Source organism: Typopeltis vanoorti, chromosome 19 (assembly GCF_054136105.1).
Source record: "Typopeltis vanoorti isolate ZY-2024b chromosome 19, IOZ_Tvanoo_1.0, whole genome shotgun sequence".
Taxonomy (NCBI): domain Eukaryota; kingdom Metazoa; phylum Arthropoda; class Arachnida; order Uropygi; family Thelyphonidae; genus Typopeltis; species Typopeltis vanoorti.
In genome coordinates this window covers 92,128,270-92,147,597 of record NC_143567.1, presented here as the reverse complement: position 1 = coordinate 92,147,597, position 19,328 = coordinate 92,128,270, and the positions used below count along the sequence as shown (strand labels likewise).

The 19,328-nt window shown below is 34.5% G+C and overlaps 1 protein-coding gene across 1 annotated transcript in view; it reads left to right on the top strand.

Moving 5' to 3' along the window:
* The first annotated feature begins 794 nt into the window (after positions 1–794).
* The window catches only part of LOC150096341 (tyrosine kinase receptor Cad96Ca-like), a 106,148-nt gene continuing 87,614 nt past the window's right edge, over positions 795–19,328 (top strand). Inside the window, exon 1 of the mRNA XM_090409035.1 lies at positions 795–1,045. Within this exon, the coding sequence (XP_090265161.1) occupies positions 991–1,045 (55 nt within the window). The 5' untranslated portion in view covers positions 795–990. The remainder of the gene's footprint in view (positions 1,046–19,328) is intronic.

The following is a 19,328-nucleotide window of genomic DNA, read 5'->3' as shown; positions in this document are numbered from 1 at the left end:
CATGAAATTGAAAGACATAACTTGCCAAGGTTAAGGCCTTTCAATGATGACGCCATGGTTATCGCGTCATCATTCTACACAACACAACTAACCATAGATTTCAACTGCTTCGAGATGAAGTAAGACGTTATACGATTTAATATAAATAGCTAGTAGTCGGTTATGCACTAGTTCTCGGTGAGATCGGCTGACGTAGAATATTCATTGTATCCCCAAAGTAATATTTTAGTTGGACATTCATTAAATCATATCTATCGAAAGAATCTAATTCCTTCTCCCTACCCATGAGATATTTCAACACTTGCATTACAAGAGACGTTTAATGATAGGTGTGCCCAGTTTCCCCATAATGGGGAATAAATTCTTGCCTGTTCAATATGTGTTGGTTCTACTACCAGAAATGGCGCGGTTTTTAATTCCTTAATCCTATCTGCTAACTCACCTTCAAACAACAAAGTGGAAACACCTCAACATAAATCAGAAACTGTTACAGTTTCGTTATTATTATTTTTTTCCCCCTCTTCTTCTCTCTATTGGTCTCGTGCCCTGTCAAGCTGGAGCAGAGTCCCCCCTTCTTCCCCCCTACTACTGCTGCCCAAGGTCATCTACCTTACTGTCCCCACCGAGCCAAAACATCTTACGACGTGACCGCCTTTTTCGCCTCCATTCTAATTGCGCTGCGCGTGCACCTTGTATCATGGGATGGTGACGTCAGGAAACCTGTTGCAGTAGCGCGCGAGACCTCAGTCGTTCGTCTGCTGCTAGCAGCGGAGTTTGCCGAGAAGACATTTTAAATGACGACCTATGAGATGGGTACTTCTTCAGTAATGGACTGTTACCGATGATTCAGTTTTTATGTTATCGATCATGAGCTTCGGCTCCTTCTACTGGACTTTCCATACTTATTTATTCTCTTCGGTGGCGCACTAGTTACCTGTCTTGGCAAAGTGAGTTAAAGTGCTGGGATAGGTGCAAGTTCGCTGCTAGGCTATGTACAACTATTTGCTATACTTTCTTATTCTGGGGACAGCAAAATGGAAACTTGGTAAGTCTTTAAATTTGATGCATTTGTTGAATATATGTTAGGTGTTAAAATAATCCTCATATAGCTCATCCGTACAACTTCTTTGAATTGTATGCTGATCCAGGGTACTGGATGGATGTTGAGCACATGATAATGACACACGTATCGCGAAGGACGCCTCGATCACGTATCTAATCGTGTGACAATTGCATGTTAAGAAGAACCGATTATGTTCCTCGTGTCACTGCGAACTTAATCTCGATTGAGTGGAACTTTTGGTGTTCGTTTAACAGCTGCAAATCATGGAGACGAATACTTATTAGGTGTGTTTAGACACATCCTTTGAAAAAGGAATGTAGATTCAGAGTTTCTTTAGGTATTTCCTGTTTCTCAATGACCCGGCATGTTACATCTGTCTTGTATATGAGATCAAAAAATGAGGAAGAGAGGAGGGGAAAGCTACTGTTCGTGAGAATCATCTTACAAGTTGTGTGTGTGTGTGCGCGCTCGTGGAGCGGAAGTATATCTCATTAGTTGCAACCTGAGTCTAAAATAAGTCTTTAACCAGTTCACTGAACTTTTCCATAGCAATTACTTCAATTAAAAGGCACACGTTCAAGTTGTTCTCTTACACCCCCCCTTTTTCCTTCCGGTCATATATCAACGCCTTTTCCATGCAGAAAACTTAAGAAAACCCATCTTGTTCAATTATCAAGCATGAAGTGTTAAATGCCATTAAATGTACGTGAATAAAAATACCTTAAATGAATGTCTTTTCATCCACACAACTTTGACTGCAACTAAAATAATGAAGCAACCAAGATAGTTTAAAAAAAAAAAAAAAACCTGTCATGATATCTATGCAGTGGCTTAGCCATGAATATGGTATAGATTAGATACGAGTAACAGATCTTTATTTATATATAAAGAGCATGTGCTTTGTTTCATTAAAATAATTAAAATTATTATACCAATTTTCCTTTAGCTTCTATAAACACAGAATTAATGCACTTCAGTGGAGTAGCAGAGGAATTCTTGGATGCGGAAGTCTGTGCTTTATGATTTTCTTAAGCGGGAAAGAGGATAACTACACTATTATTTAGACTAAGCCGATTTCGATTATAAGAGTGTATTGACATAATAGCAACGATGATCCATCATTTTGGACCAGTGGATTATTGTGCTATCATAAGACTACTTAACAATTATTAAGAGGGGGAAAAAAGCTTTTAATTACAATATTGAAATTAATGATAGTTATGATTAATAATAATTAATCATAACCTGTATCAATTCGCGATTCAAGTTAAATATAACAGGTGCAATAATAGATGTAATTACACAATGTATAAAAACGATATGTTGCTTCATATGTTTTACCTCCAGATGAAGTAATCTAAATGCACTCAAAGTAATGAAATAAAAGCATGGAATGACCTACAGAGGAAATATTACGCTACTTATCTATTTTAATTAAAAGAAACTCGAGATGCAATCAGTAGCAGATCCCGAGAAGGGAGAGGAAATACCACCAAGGCATCGCTTTTTTTAAAAAAATGTAGTTTCGCCAGTCTTCTGTTATGTGTTTGTATATCTATATATTTTGTAAATTAAAATTTTGAAAAAAAAAATTCAAGTAAGTTATATTAATAGAACAAATGTTATGAAACTAAATATTTATCAGTCTTCGCTAAAAGTCCATCTGCCACTGGCTGAAACTCTAAATGAAGTTTTTGAAAACCCATGAAACTTTTTTTAACAGGAGTGCATCGAGATTAACGACTTCAATATGCAACAAAAAATGATCTTGCAAAAATGACACTAATGCAATTTTACAATTACACAAAATGGTTGACTCGAAATAAAATATCGGCACCCCAATCCATATGCGAAGTCAGTTTACCGAAACAATTTCAAACATATCCTTGATACAAACCATTCATTGAACGCATCTATGCTTCTCTTAAAGGGAAAAGAATGTTCGGCTTTAAATCTTGGTTCCAATCACTGTTGGGAAATCAGACGCAGTGTGCAAAGCAAATATGGAAAAGAGTAACAGGCATATTTTGATTTGGACAAAGCTGTTTTAAGAGGTTACTTCAATTTCATGAACAGACTTAGAGAACCATAGATGCCTTCTTTCAAGCTTGAGAAAGAAAATATATTTCATGAACGGACTTTTGCAAATTATTTGATCTCGAACTACTTCAGGCCTAACTGGCAACTAATTGCACCCATCTTAACAATCTGCTATGTGTGTTATTGTCTATTCTATCAACATTTATTAGAACACACCGGATGTAAATGTAAAACTTGTCATTAAAAATAAATACTTTCAGCTCTTCCAGTTAATTAACATCTTAAATTAACTGTGTAAAACTGCCTATTAACGAAAGGCTTTGCTTCGGTGCATACTACATGAACCGACTTGACAATTAAAAATGAAGGCAATTTGTTTCGCTTTGCGATTTTTATTTCGAGTTGTGTATATATAGTACACTGCATTCATGTGTAGTTCAGTTCTGAATTATTCCCTTAAAATAACTTATTTCGTTTCTTAGTTGTAAAAGACTAACAGTCGAGTCATTTATTTTACAAATGCTGCTTAATTTGGTTCTGCAGGAGTTTAAGTGTATATATCTAAATTAAGAAAGTGGTACAATAATCTTTCATGTTTATTGGTGAACAGTAAATCTCAAGTGGAACTCCAAAATGTATGTCATCGAATAAACAACTATCTTGATTTCTCATGATATATATTTTTTAAAAAAGTACACAATATAATTACATATTTAAAAACAAAGTCGAGTTTTTTTTTTTTTAGTTTGTTTTTCTCTACGTCTGTCTAAGACTAAAGCGAATATAATATTTAGTGTGTGTTCTCTGGTCGCTTCTGGGGATGTAAAATCAATATTCTGGGCAGTATCTCGATTTTTTATCCCGCAAAATGTGCAAATACCCTGCCATATAAAACCGAATAACCTTTAGTTGACAATCTCTTATAACTCTCCTCTCATAATACGAACGCAGGCCTTTCCAACAAAGAGCATCGTCGCTACAAAGACTGTTTACTGGTTTGTGAATTTCTTGTGTATCTCCTTAAACCCTGGAAAGCACCCTAAAAAGGAAAGTTTTTTTTTAATGTGGCTCCCGCTCACGAAAGGGGCGGGAGGCACATTAAACTGTCCACATCGGTAGTGGACAGTACGAATTTTTTCCCTATTTTTGTTAATTTTTTGTTTTATTTTTTTTACATGGTCCAGGGACCCTGCCCTAGAGACCAAACACGGAACACCTTCAAGGAGGGAGACTACCTCCAATAGGTGGTCTCACACCGGGCGGTGATATTCACCTAAAGACAGTCACAAACATCTATGCCCACAGCGAGATTCGAACACGCCACCTGTTGTTGGAGAACGGATATGCTAACTATTCAACCAACCAACCAGGCTGGCCTGGCAGTATGCACTTATAGTTATGACTGTAATATTAGCTGATATCCTCTGCAGTTTTAATTTTTTTTATATATTTCTTTAGGAACGCTTAAACTTAATGAAAGCTCAAACAAGTATATTTAGTAGCTCGGATTTGGTGTAAATATGCATCAAGTTGATTCTAAGAATGCTGATTTACAAAAGTTAATTTTAAAATACGATAATTTTTGAAAGAAATATAAAGAAAATATAAGCTGACCTTTATCAACCTTTCGCTGATAGAAACATAAGCAATATGACACACTTGCTGTTATAATCCGAATTATAATAGATACGTGCAAACTGTCTCAGTTTTTGTGCTGACAAATATAATTTTTATAAATATATTTTGGACTTAAATTCAAGCGAATGCATATTCATGGTAAAGTTTGCTAATAAGTAGTGTTATGATTTTTTTTTTTTTTTAATTGGTATCGCGAGAAAGATTCGAATCTCGTATAGAACACCAGGAACTTTTTAATTTACCGATACTAAGGTTCACACCACTAGAAAGACACTGGGCCAAGGTCACTTTTTCCATGGCGAATTTAAGATCCAGAATATTTTATTAATACAGCTTGTGTATAAATTGCAATCAAAAAGTATGAGAGGACAATCAACCTCTAAAGGCTATCATTTTTAAACAAATATTTCATGATCTAAATATGAAATATTTGCACACAGTTAACTGTGTTAATTTATCTTACATAAGAAAAACATTTCTTTAACTATCAAAATATAATAAGAATGAAATCTTTTATAAAACATTTGATTGGCTACTGGTTTTACCATATGATTAGCTACGAGAAGGGTAAAGATAGCGCATGCGCTTATTTTATTTTCAAACTTGGGTGCATTCGTTATAGAGGAGTTGAAAGAATAATTCCAAATAATCTATACACACTGCCGAATAGATTAATTTTTGTTAGGTTACCTTATGAGTTTGTCGCTTAATATGTTTCAAAAAAATTAAAAAGTAAACAAGAACAACAAGGGGCTCGCAAATTTGAGAAAAATTTAACAAAGGGCTCGCGCGAGCCCTTTATAGCTCACCACTGCAGGAATACAGTGGCGCACCCAGAGGGGGGGAAAGGGGCCCGGGCACCCCCCAAAGAAAAGGAAAAAACAGAAAAATTTCCAAAAATCTTTTCCTAATTAAAATTCATTTTTTTTTTATTTATGTTGTGTGCTACTTATGAATTAGCGATCACTGCAGATGCTCAGTTATAGGTCGTATGCGATGTGTAGTGTGTATTCGCAAAACGTCTACTCAACTCTGCCCCCCTCCAAGATTAAATCCTGAGTGCGCCACTGCAAGAATATATATATATATAGTTTTTTAATTGTAGTACAAAATTTGGTGTTTGCTCCCGTCTTAACGACGGGACTACACCGTGCTATGATTATAACAAAGGAATCGCTGATTCCAACTGGATCTGTCAAATCATTTACCCATCAAATGTTTATATCTTATTTAATGTTACACCAACTGGAAGAATCAATCTTGCATTGGATTAATGAATTGTCATCATAGTTCCTATTGCACTGATAATTTCCAAGAAAACTAATACTGGTACATCTGCTACAAAGACTCAATAAACAACGTGATTTTCCCCCTTCCACGGTGACTGTGCAACTCCTGTTGTTGCCAGTGTTTTTCTTCACTTAAACGAGTGAAGTTGAAGCAGTAGGAAGAGAAGTACGATGCAGCCTGCAGTAGTAAAAAACTAGAAGTCATTGTTAAGACGCTGCCTACTGCACGTGCTATCAGACCTGCCACACCACAGTAATTAAGCACCATTTTTTAAATTCCTCCGCTTACCCTTTGGCCAGGACACTGCACTATAGCCTGTGGATATGCGCCAATGAGAAACCTCAAACAGTGGTCTTCAACCGATGGCTCAAGATAGACGGAACACGAATTTAGTTAAGTTTTGACAAGGTTTTCCGAATGCTAAGTAATGCATCAGATACTGAGTACATTTTTATCATAACCATATTTGATAAAATAAATAATTCGAGCATACGTTTCGATAAATATCACTGATCTTTTACTCTAAGAAATTAAGACTTTACTCTGTACTAGAGTAAGGTTAAATATTGGCTTACATAAGAGGCTAACTTTAACATGTCATACAAGTGGGTCAAGACATGAAGTCTACAAATATAATAATGTCATGGGAAATGGACAGATTGCGTTGTACACGTGCTTCCAAATCAGCTTACGATTTCAAAACTATACTAAAATACGAAGGGCGTTACACTTATTTACGAAACGACATCTGTCAAGTTCTGACAAGATGAATACCTGCTATGCGAGCACCGCTGTCACATCTGTAACACTTCAAGACGATCTACATCGAGATTCTACATTCTTATTTCCGGATCTAGAGCTCAAATTCAAAAGCATGAATACTTTTCCACTGTTTACCGGCAAAAAAAAGATTAGTCAGTATTTCGGAGGGAGATAGTCGCACCTCCTTCTTCTGTAAAGGTTGGGGGGGTGGGACGTTTCGACTAGTGGAATGCACACGGTGTGTATTTTAAAATACGCTTCTACCATTTGCAGTAAAATGAACTGGTATGTTCAAGATATTTTGCAAAGAAAAATTAAAATAGAAAATTCAGAACTGTGAGAATCAAATTGCTACTTCATTTTTGGGTTCGATGTTAAAGCTGCTTTAAAGCAATCGCTCTTTTGAACTGAGACAACGAACGGTCATTGTCCGGCGTTAACCTAAATAACGAAGGTAATGTTACACTTAAAACGAAGAAGCCAAAGAATTAGCTTAGAAAAAATTTGGCTTCCATTTCGTAATTTTTCTGAATTTTTTTTTTAGATTATAGACAGCACTTCAAGACTTGTTTAAAAAAACGCGAAAATGTGCTGAATATGAAATCAGTTACTAAATTATGATTTCAAAATAAGATAATTCAATAATGTTACAAATTATCCACACATTATTATTACACATACTCCTCTTGGAGTCGACTCATCGAGGAATGCAATAGTAAGATCCATTCTAACAGAGATAATGTCTATCAATACCTCCATCTTAAATCGATTCAGTATTTGTGCACTCGCATCTCATTCGACAACCACTCTCCATTGCAAAAAAAAAAAAAAAAAAATCATGGTTTTGAAGTTTAAAAGACATCGCAGAAAGCGATAAACGGCACAAAGAAATACTAGTATACTAAGAACGTGACAATTTTTATATTTTTAAGAGACGGTATTTATTAACACAAACGTGTGTGTGTGTATATGGATGTTTGTGGAATAAGTGTGTGTGTGTGTGTGTGGATTAAATTACAGCATTAACATCTATTTTGAAACCAATCAATGGAAAAATTGCTTACTCTGCAATGTTAAGGTAGGTCAACTCTTGGAAAAGGTTTCTCAAGCTTTCCTGCACTGCTTCGTTATTTATGCATTAGTGTTAATAGAATCTTAATGAGTTATAAAATCTGGAGTAATTATAATTAATGAAATAAAATTTGCAAACTGCGTAATGAGACTTGCAAAATACATCTTTTCGTTATTAATATAGTTTTATAAAATAATAATGAAAGTCATGCCATAACAAGTTTTTAGGATTATTATACAAAGAAAAACGATAATGTAGTATTTGAACTCCAAATAATACTAAATGTTAAAATGAATAATCCTTTCGCAGTTTAAGATTCCATCGATTTTCCTGAAAAGGAAAATATAACAATGAAAGAAAATCTGTCATTTGGATTTCACTGCTTTACTGTGTTTGTGTGTGCGCGCGGATTACTACTCATAAGAAGACACTTCCCCTTCAGATGACGTCTGTAAATAAATCATCCATTTCATGCTAATTCCCCTCGTTTAGCCAGAGGCGTAGCACTGTGTTCACAGTACCCAGGTGTTAATGCTTCTACCGTAAAGGTGATTTTGCATCAATATCCAATTAAGCGCAAATAAATAGTAGCTATAATGTGATAAAATTATATATATATAAAATTAAAAATTATATATATATATATATATATATATATATATATATATAATTTCTGTAAAAACGTTTGTTGGCTTCTATTTTGTGTGTCGCCTGTTTTTAGAAAGAAATCATCTAAAAAATCAGAAGTAATTATGTTACGTACATTTTCACTAGTGCGATGGAATATAACATTTGTTTCTCACTCGGTTTTTTTCATGCCATTCCTCTATTTATTTTCTTCGGGTGTACAATATCTTTTACAGAGCAACTTCTTCTATGGTACTATAGTGGTCATGGAGAAAATAGAAGCAAACGAATTAACGGTTTTTTAAAAAAAAATTAACTTAACATGTGAACATCAAAATATCGTTCACATCCAAAAACCACCACCACTTAAGTCATTCTTTCTTCGTTTATAGCTCTAGCAGCAAAACTTTCTTTTTGGAAACAATCAGAAGTACTGTCATTGTGGAAATTAAAGAATAAGTTCTAGCAATGAACGTCAGATTTATCCTAAACATTAAACAGCACTTCAGATCGGTAAGCATGACCACACAAAGATTGGCCATGCTTACTACATATTTTGGGATGCGAATGGTAGTTATTTGGATTAACATTGAAGCCAGAAATATTGTGATGGGGGAAAATTCAACTCAAGGGAAAAAAACCCATCTCCGAATGAGATTGGAATAATTCGCTTGTCAAAAGTTCATTGCTTTAAATCACACACAGAAGCTGAGAATGCATTATAATATGTATCACGTTCGAAAAAAACTTCCTACCACGACATGAGATAGACCAACCCACCTTGAAATGATCCCGTCGTACAATCATGGGAATCGAACATTTTTTCCCCCCTTTCCAGTTAAAGGTAGTCTACTGAATGCCCTATGGATACTCCTCACGAAGAGTGGTATATCGTTGTGTAAATGGCCCAAGTTCTCGTCCACCCACATGCTATATAATAACAGTGTCATAGTTGCAGACAACTGCATAAAAGGCTGATATTCTGTTTACTCTTAGTTTATATTTTTATAACTTTAATATCATTTTGCATTATAAACATAACAAACGCTAACTTTTTTTTTCGCGAAATACTCTGTGTAAAACAATTATTAAAAATATCTGATCAAATATTTTTTTTCACCAAGAAATCAATTTTTGAAACTTTCCAAGATATACCAAATCTTTTGTAAAGTTGGGAAGAAAGAAAAAATCGTTTATCAACAGTGGTGATCGATACGTCCGTACCTAAAAAGGTGAGAAATGTTACTTAACCTGTCCTAGATTCCGTTGTTACTCCTCCCCTTTCAATCACTTTTCTGTAAATTAGACATGACCTATATCTTATCACTGTCGCGCTGCAGTACTAAATGGCGCTAGAGACAAGAGGTTAACCTTAGCTGTTTCTTGTAGTAAGATTCGCGCTCCACAAACCGATCCACGCCTGACAAAAACAGTTCCTCCCCCTCCCTCCCCGAAACTTTCAAATGTTAAAAGGAAGGTCTTTTCCTCCTCCCCTTTGTAGAGGTTGAGAGCTCCAACACGAGGTGCCAGTTTTAATTAGCCTTTAGAAAAGTGGAAGCGTTTGACGTCACACATGGAAACTTTTGGGAGCAGTAAACAAGAAATAAAGATAACTAACGCCAGTTCAACGAAGAGCAAGAATAACCAGATAGAAGGCGCGGTTGCTTTCGACTTGAGACTAATAAAAACTAATTCAACCGAATTCATTCCCTAAGGTTAGCAAATCAGAACGCAACAATGTTTTCCTTCCCTCCAAGTCGGAGTCTCTTCGTGAAGAGATAACGTCAGTTGTTTTGGAGGATGAAAACAAACGTAGATGATCGACATAGACAATCGTTGTGTTAACGCACAATATCTTAACACCCGATGTTAAGGAACGGTATTAAAATAATCCCTCACTTTCAGACGCTCGCTCGCAAAATGTAACCTTTTTTTTTGGAAAATAAGAAAAGAGAAATTGTCTTTAGTTAGGTCGGTCACGTATTTTTCACCTTGAAGTCCATAAACACAAAGAACTGCCCTTTTCTGTTCTCATGTGATCGGATAACTTGACAGCCGTTGTTCGCTATCCTTGACTGGACAGGGTCACCTCCCTTTTCCACTGACGAGCTGTAGTTAAATCGAAACAACTGTCAGAAAGCTGTAGTCCTTCTGTTTAAGCGAGTGCAGTCTAATCCTCGGGGAAGGGATAACTATCCAAACAAATGTGCATTCGAGACCTTGCTACACCTGTAGAGCCGTCTTTAGAGGTTATATTCCTCACGCACACAGAATGAAAATCTTGCCGTGCAGTTAATGACAGACGCGTATAAATTCTCGATGTAATATATTTGAGATTGTGTTAACGCCAAATTATATCTTGTGTTTGAATTAGGGCCAATCTATAAATATCCTCCTTGATGGCATATTGTTTGCTACATGAATAGCGGAAGTCACAATATATCGTTTCAGATTTTTGTTGTGCATTTTTTTTTTCTTTACTGCATTTAACGATGCTAAATATAAAGCAAGTTGATTTTCTTGACTACGAGATTAAGTTAATTTATGGCAGCTACATGCAATACGACAGACTCCTGCTGTTATTATATTCTCTAGACCAGTGCTTCCCAAACTTCTGGATGTCAAGGCCCCCTATGGAAAAATTAAAATATTTCACGCCCCCCTCGAAAAAAAATCGTAATATAGACATATATTATTATAATATTTATTGTATTTATATTCAATACAAAACATACACAACGAATATTGCAAAAATCAAATGCAAATATTATATTTCTAGCATGTTACATACACATTTAACATGGCACATTATCTCATATTTTTATATAGGTAGATTTACTGTTATTGTACATTTGCAGTACAAGCACATGACACGTAAAACGATTAGTAATAAAGAAAGAATTAAAAACATAAAAGAAGTTTAATAACAATTTAATGTGATGGATGTGTTTCAATACTGCTACACAAAAAGTCAATATCAGGTGAAATATTTGAAACTGCAATTCTTAGATTTCTGCTTTGAAATGAAACTTAAATGAATAAGCATATATTTACTAATATTCATTAAGCGCCGAAATACGCAGGAAGCAAAATTTGTGAACCCGCACCAATGTGCGATTTTTTTCCATTAAAGTATAAAAAATAACAAAAAAGAAATAAGAAGAAATATGTTTCTTTTAAAATAAAAAAATCTACTTAGTCTTTAAACATTTTCAATTTGTTTTCGTCATTTCACGGCCCCCCTCAACAAAACCTACGGCTCCTAAGGTGCCGCGGCCCACAGTTTGGGAAGCACTGCTCTAGACTACATAAACTTCAAATCTCCTGCAAGCATTGATCACTTAATAAATTTCTTCTGAATATCTTCGATTCGCTCGATCACTATTAAAAAATGTGAATAACACAAGTTGTAATCAGACTGATTCATGCTCCCCCCATCTCACTAATACACTTCACACAGTCACTCAATTTTCTCTGCTTGTACTGCTATTATTCATCAGCATTAGAATCAATAATACTCCCTAGTCAATAATACTTGCATTCAGCAGCTTATCAACACCTCACAGTACATCTTCAAAACTCATAGACCAAATTTTTACTCTTTGTTCATCCCTTCCTCTGCTGTCCTTGGGAACAGTCTGCCATCTTATGCTTTCCAAGGAATACAATCCACAGCTCTTCAAGATAAATGAGAACAAGTTCATTCTTGTCCATCCACGATACTAGTGTACTATAGGTTGACCAACCTCTCGTGGACGAGTTCCCATAATAATAATAATAAACAGTTCTATTTATGAATCTTTTTAATTTAATCTAAAATTTGCTGATACTAGTTTTCCTATATCAGGTTCCTAAACAACCTGAATGTATCAGTTGATAGACGGATACAAATTAATTTGTTACAATACTGGATGTATCAAATTAATCTGTATTCATCCCGTACTGTTGTCCTTGCCAAAATTACACTTGTCTACATTAAATTCCGCTTCCTTGTCCGCTCTTCCAATCTTAAGATCATCCTGAAATAACTGAGAATCTCGATGACTGATTACTCTATCTGATTCACGTCATCAGCAGAAAGTGGAAATTTAATATCTGAATGAATCATCGAGTATATTAAACACCAACCCCACACTGAACTGTGGAGTACCTGACAGTTTTATCTGACAACCAGTTAGGTACTTCACATAATCGCACTCTTTTAAATACTATATTTCATGTGTCTAACATTTCAAACCAATGTTCTATCCTCTCACGAAGTAATCATATTTATTTGGAGCATTTCTGTCAAATGTTTATGGATTTACTGAAATCCAGATAAATTTAGTCAAATTGCTATATTCAACATTATCAACCGCCAAATCATTTAAGATCTAATAATTTTCTCCTCCTGTATTTCTTCAAGTTTAAGTATTCATATATACATTAGTAAATATTTATTAAATTGTCGGTAACTCTAGCTCATAGGTTCCCAAAGTGGGCGGTACCGCCCCCAGTGGGCGGTACCGCCCCCAGTGGGCGCTGAAGCCTTCTAGGGGGACTGTAGTGAGATCAGAAGTATTTGAGGACGTTCAGGCGGTCTAGGGGTCGGTGGCTCTTTATAGAAGAAATTAATAATATATATTTAAAAATTAATTATTTTCGTGATTTTGCGATTAGATAATCATTTAAAATTTAAATATTGAATTTTAATTCATCTTATGCCCGTCTTACACGATCAATTTTTTTTATTAATTTTCTATTTCAATTATTTAATCATTTGAAAATTTACCATGTCAGATAGAAATAGATGTCAATTTTCTATGTCAATGAGAAAATAGAGGATGTATATACGTGTGTATAATAGGTTATGTTTACAGTAGCAAATATATTCGTTATATTTCATTTCAAAATATATATAAAATATATAAAACCACTTTTCTAATTGATTTGTACAAAAATAAACCCAATTTTATATAATTTAATATTACGAGTAAAAATAATAATGGCAAGAAAGAAATAAAATCGTAAATTTTAGTTAGCCTAGTTAGTACTAACTTATATTGCTAATTAGAGGGAAAAAAACAAAGCAAATATTATTCGAAACTTATTATACTGTTTTCTGTGGTTATGTTTTGTAGGTTTGTTGTTTATATCTTGTGTAATTATTTTATTTATTAATTATTATTTATAATTATTTGGACAATGTCGTGGTCGGACGAACAAAATGCGCTTGCGTGCAAAATAAAAAATTGAACGTGTCATACAGGATATATACTTATTATATTTTTTATATACTTAAAAAAAAAATTATTCATTTTTTTGCTATTGTAAAAATTGATCGTGCCATACAGGCTTTATATGTGTGTCTATCCACGCAGCAGACGAGTCTTAACTAGTATGTCGGTCAACTATTACGTAGGTAATTCACTCAATTCAGCATGTTTTGACAGGTATATGGGTGCTTGCAGTGACTTGTTCAAAGCACGAGTACAATGGTATCGCAAACAAGTCGATGCATGCAAGTCGATTCGGGCTAGATTTCAAATCTATAAATACCAGTGGTTTAGGAATAAGTTTCATTATTTTTTGTGTGCTTTGCCAACAATCATCAGTCGAAAGCGTGATAGGTAAGTGGAGTCATACAAAGTGTAAATTAAATCTTTTATTTTGTGATTATTTTTGCAAATTTTATTACTTCATTATGTCTGAATATAAGAAGAAATGTTGACAGTACAGTATTGAGTATTTGAAATATGGTTTTATTCAGTCTCAAATATTTGAAAGATGGTTTTATTCAAACTGTTATAATGGGGGGCGTTACAAAATTTATGTCTTGCAAAGTGGGCGGTGACCCGAAAAAGTTTGGCAACCTATGCTCTAGCTGAATCAGTCAAAATTTCTCTAGAGAAGCTAGTTATGCTTAATTCATTTCTAATCTATAAAAGCTTTTGAATTAATCAAGTAATCCTAGCAAGCTATAGTTCACATTTTGCATTACAATTGTAGCTTTTATTTGTCTTATCTTGTACAAGATAATTAATAAAAATGCAAGAATCAAAATGCTAATTTCTGTTTACTTTTTAAGCACGTGAGCACAATGTGCTGTATGGAAATATTTCAAACAGAACAACAAAGGGCTGATTTATAGTAATAATTCATTTGCATCTAAATACAGTAATTCAGTATATTGAGTTACTGTTACAATTTGAAGTTATCCGTGAAGATTTTCATACAAACATGCATCTCGGTATTTCATTTTAAATACGTTTTTACATGTAGGAATTTAAGATTTTTTAAAAAAAAGCTATTAGCATGAAACCACTTATTAGTGAGCGTGATTTCCACCCCCCCCCCACCCCCGACTTAACGAATTAAATTTCCGATTAGTGTGTCATCGAGCAAAATCCAAAGAATTAGTATCGCAAGCAACATTTAGCAAAGTATGTCTATAACTCTCTCTTTTGACGATAATAAAAGGAGATATCGAATTTTTGTCAGGATTTCAGCAGCTTTATTTTATGTAGCTGCATCCAATCGTTTTCTTCATTTGGGAACAATATTATAAGATGCAAAAGTTTGAATTTATTTTCATTTTTTCATACATTACAGAAAACATATATATTGTTAACGAAAACTAGAAAATTAAAAATTGGTTGCCGATCTACTGTTGACGAAACAGTTCAGAAGAACTGCAAGGCTTTAAAGAAACTTTGCAGGGGTGGGAGGGGGGTGCAAGTAGCAGATTTCGATAGTGCAATGCCCAAGATTAATCTAGAAAGCTATAAAATTAAAAACCTTGACAAAGTCGGTCAAAAAGAGGGTTTTCGTTTTTCTGTGATGTTAGTGTTAAGATTGAAGAGAAGTTAAGTCTTTGTTTGGTTAGATAAGGGTGAAATCATTCATCGAAATCTACAGGGATTTGTTAAAGGGTGGTCACTTTAGTAATAAAGTAACAAGAATGGTTGATTAGGGAATCTGAATATATCTCGATTTCAGCTGAACTCCATTGATATTTGAAGTTGGAAATAAGTAGCCTTTGCTCTGTAATCTTCTACTCCATTTTGAGAGATATTAGTCGATTATAAACTGAAGTGCTACAATTTCTTGGGGTTTCATTTGTCCTTTATCCTTTATGTATTAATCGCTATGGAATATAAAAATTATTGTAACATAAAAATTATGCAAATTTCCCTGTCGATTTTGTAAATGTATTATTACAGTTTTTTTTATGAATTTTAAATTTACAAAACTGCATTTTCTGACTTTAAGTTTCTGATATTATATAAGTAAACTTAGTGAGAGAAAAAAAGTGGAGAGAAATCAGTATTTTTACCTTATTAATTATTGGATTTTAAAATGCTGGATGTAATCTTAATGATTACAAACCATGAATCCACCATTTGGAAGAATTCTGGCAATGAAAATGTTATTCTGAAAGGCGTTGTAAGGATTTTCTTCTTTGAGTGCCCTCTCCTATCGGAGGTCGGCGACCACCTTGGCAAATTTTGAGCGATTCTCAGCCACTCTGAGCAGTCTGAGTTCATGCCAGTCCACTGGCTGATGTCTGCCAGCCAAGATTTTCTTCGTCTTCCTTGTCTTCTTCCATTTATCTCCTTTTATAATCAATTGAAGTATCTTATATTTTTCATTACGAAGTAGGTGACCAAGATATGCAGTTTTCCTTCTTTTTATGGTATCTAAAAGTTCACGTGATTTTCCCCATTTGTTCCAGTACTTCCTGATTCGACGTTTTTGCTGTCCATGGAATTTTTAACATTCGTCTGTATAATCACATCTCAAAGGCTTCAAGTCTTTTTATTAATGTTGTCTTCAAGGTCCAAGCTTCTGCACCGTACAGCAGCACAGACCATACATTAAAATTAAACTGCGGTTACATAGTGTTGATTTCATCAAGAGAAGATGATGTTGTAAGAATAGCACGGAAAAACAAGAAAGCAGTGTCACCTTGTTTTATCAGGATCAAGGACGTCGTGTACTATATCTTCCTGGGGAAGTGGTGCACCCAGGGAGGGGGCAAAGCCCCCCCCCCCCAAAAAAAAGAAAAAGTTAAAAAACACTTGAAAATTTTCCAAAATACTTCATTTTTTATTTATGTTGTTTCATGTCTTCTATTTCTATACTACTTATGAATTAGGGGTCACATAAGGTGAGAGAACCATATAGCAGTGTTTCTCAACCTATGGTCCGCGGACCACAGGTGGTCCGCGACGATGGGATAGGTGGTCCACAGGCTTAAATTAACCCAATAAATCTATATATTTTAATTATCCAAACAAAACAAATTAAAATTGAATAAGTAAGTAAAAATTATTAAAATAAAATGAATACTTAAAAAGAAAAAAATAGCGGCAGAATGTTTATGGAATGAACATTCTGCCACTATTTTAATTTGTAGCGGCAGAATGACGAGTAATAAAAGAGGGGTGAAGTGAAAAACAATATGGTTTTATTGCTTCCACCTTCCCTTGCTGTTCTGTCAGATTTAAAGTGAACATGTGTTGTCCACATCACCACATTTCAACCAATTGCTTGTTGTTTATTGATTTTTATTGTTGAAGGTTTTCCTCCGTCTACCATGGCTCAATATATCTTCAGAAGTGCTAAGTAATACTTAGATAAAATGTGTTGTGAGGTGCAACATATGGTTTTGCTTGAGTCTATATATACAGCATAGTTTCTGTATGAGAGGACATGTGATTTAGTAATTAGTGTCGTTTTTATCTCAGTTGTCTCTAATTGCACTATTTGTTGAGAAATATATTACACCGACTGCTTATACCTTATTCACTGATAATAAAAGTACTTGTTTAAGTTAAGGGATATTACATCCCATATTGTTTCTTAGCCGAATAAGAAACTCAAAGTTTCATGCCGAATATAGAAACTCAAAGTTTCATGCCGAATATAGAAACTATATAAAGTTTCGCGATTCCAAGCGTAAGCAAATACTTTGATAGTGCAACACCTGACCCATTTGGTAGTGCAAAGTGAGGCAACTCATAGTAAGGGTGGAGCAAGATCCGATCACTATTCTTGGTATTTAACTTCAGGAGAACTATTTCATTCCATTTATTGACCAAATATTGACTCAACTTCATGAACGTTTCACTCGTCACCGCAACATTTTGAAATATTTTTTTTTCTCTTCTACCAAATGGAAAAGATGCTCCAACAGCAAGTGCAATGGAAGATTTTCGTCAATTGTGTGAATTTTAAGCCGGTGATTTGCCTTATACAAATCCAGCAATTTTGAACGCCGAATTCAAGTTGTGGTATAAGAAATTTGAAAAACCGTTTTCAATAGCTCCATGCAAAAATGCCGTTGATGCAGTTTCAAAGTGTGACAAAATGTTATAGCCTAACATCATTAACTTATTTAAAATATTTGCAACGCTTCCGGTAACAACATGCGTCAGTCAAAGGTCATTTTCTAACTTGCGCCTTTTAAAAACCTATTTAAGATCTACCATGACACAATCACGATTGAACGGACTGGCTTTGCTATATATATATATATATATATATATATATATATATATATATATATATATACACACACACACACGCACAGAGAGAGATTAATGTAACCACGACTGAAATAATTCAAGAGCTTTGTGAAAAGAAAACAGAATTTTATTCTTTAAATAAATTTTTATAATCACCTAATAAATTTTATTGAATGAATGAAATTTAACGAATTTTAGTTGAACGGATAAAAATATTTTTATCCGTTCAACTCGTCCCCACTCCCCAAGATTAAATCCTGGGTGCGCCACTGTCCTGGGATACAAACAAATTGGTTAGGAAATCAATCAAAGCCAAGTAGTAGGTCTTATTCGAAGGTGAAGAGAGTATACACTAACCTTAATCTTAAAAATAAATAATACAACTATTACTAATAAAGCATATTAATTTTGAAATACTCTGAACCGGTGGGAACTTCTTCCAAGAGTACTAAACATTAAAACCAGGGACTAAAATGTTGGATTCATTATTTAAACATGTCATGAAGTTTACTTTGGCGCTATTATTGTACCTATTATTATGCCATGATGTAAGCACACTGACTTTTGAAACACTTTAATAGTATTTCGGGAACACAATGAAAAAGAGCATCTGTAGTTCAAATGTATTGCACTGACATAAATTTATCTATAAATTATTTATTACTTAACATAGCAACGCATTGCTGTGGTTATGAAGTGTCACTACCGGTCGGAATGTCTTGGTTGTGATTAGCCGTCGCACTTTTCGCTTTCAGTCGTCTGTATACGTCCTTCGCCGTTAAACGGTTTCCTGCTTGACAGCTGTACAAATGTCCCTCTTTTTTTATGGCTGAATAATATTTCCATTGTAATACCGCAGTCAAGTGTGAAAGGTAATGTTCCTTAGCATGTTGTCCGTCACCGAGGACCACCTATAGGTTGATCACTTCACTTCTACAGAGAACCTTGATACCTCTACCTTTTACACTGTATAACCTCTTAAAGATATCATCTTCCGTATAGGCTGGTGTTCTGTGCATTTAACTTAGCTAGCTAATCATTAGTCCTCATTTTCAACTTTTTTCAAGCATTAAGCGTTGCTTATTAAGGGAGCACTTTAAAATGAGTCGGAAAAGGTAAGAATTAACGCAAGCGTACACTACAATTTATATATTTGAATTCGCTTCTTCTTATTATTACTTAAAACACTTCACTGGAAAATACCTTGTCTGTTATAAACGCTACTTTCATGTATTACAAAAAAATATTCGCGATTCAAATCGTGGTAAACTTCAGTCTTACAAATTGCATCGGTGATTTTAGCAAAATATGCACGCATCTGTCCTGT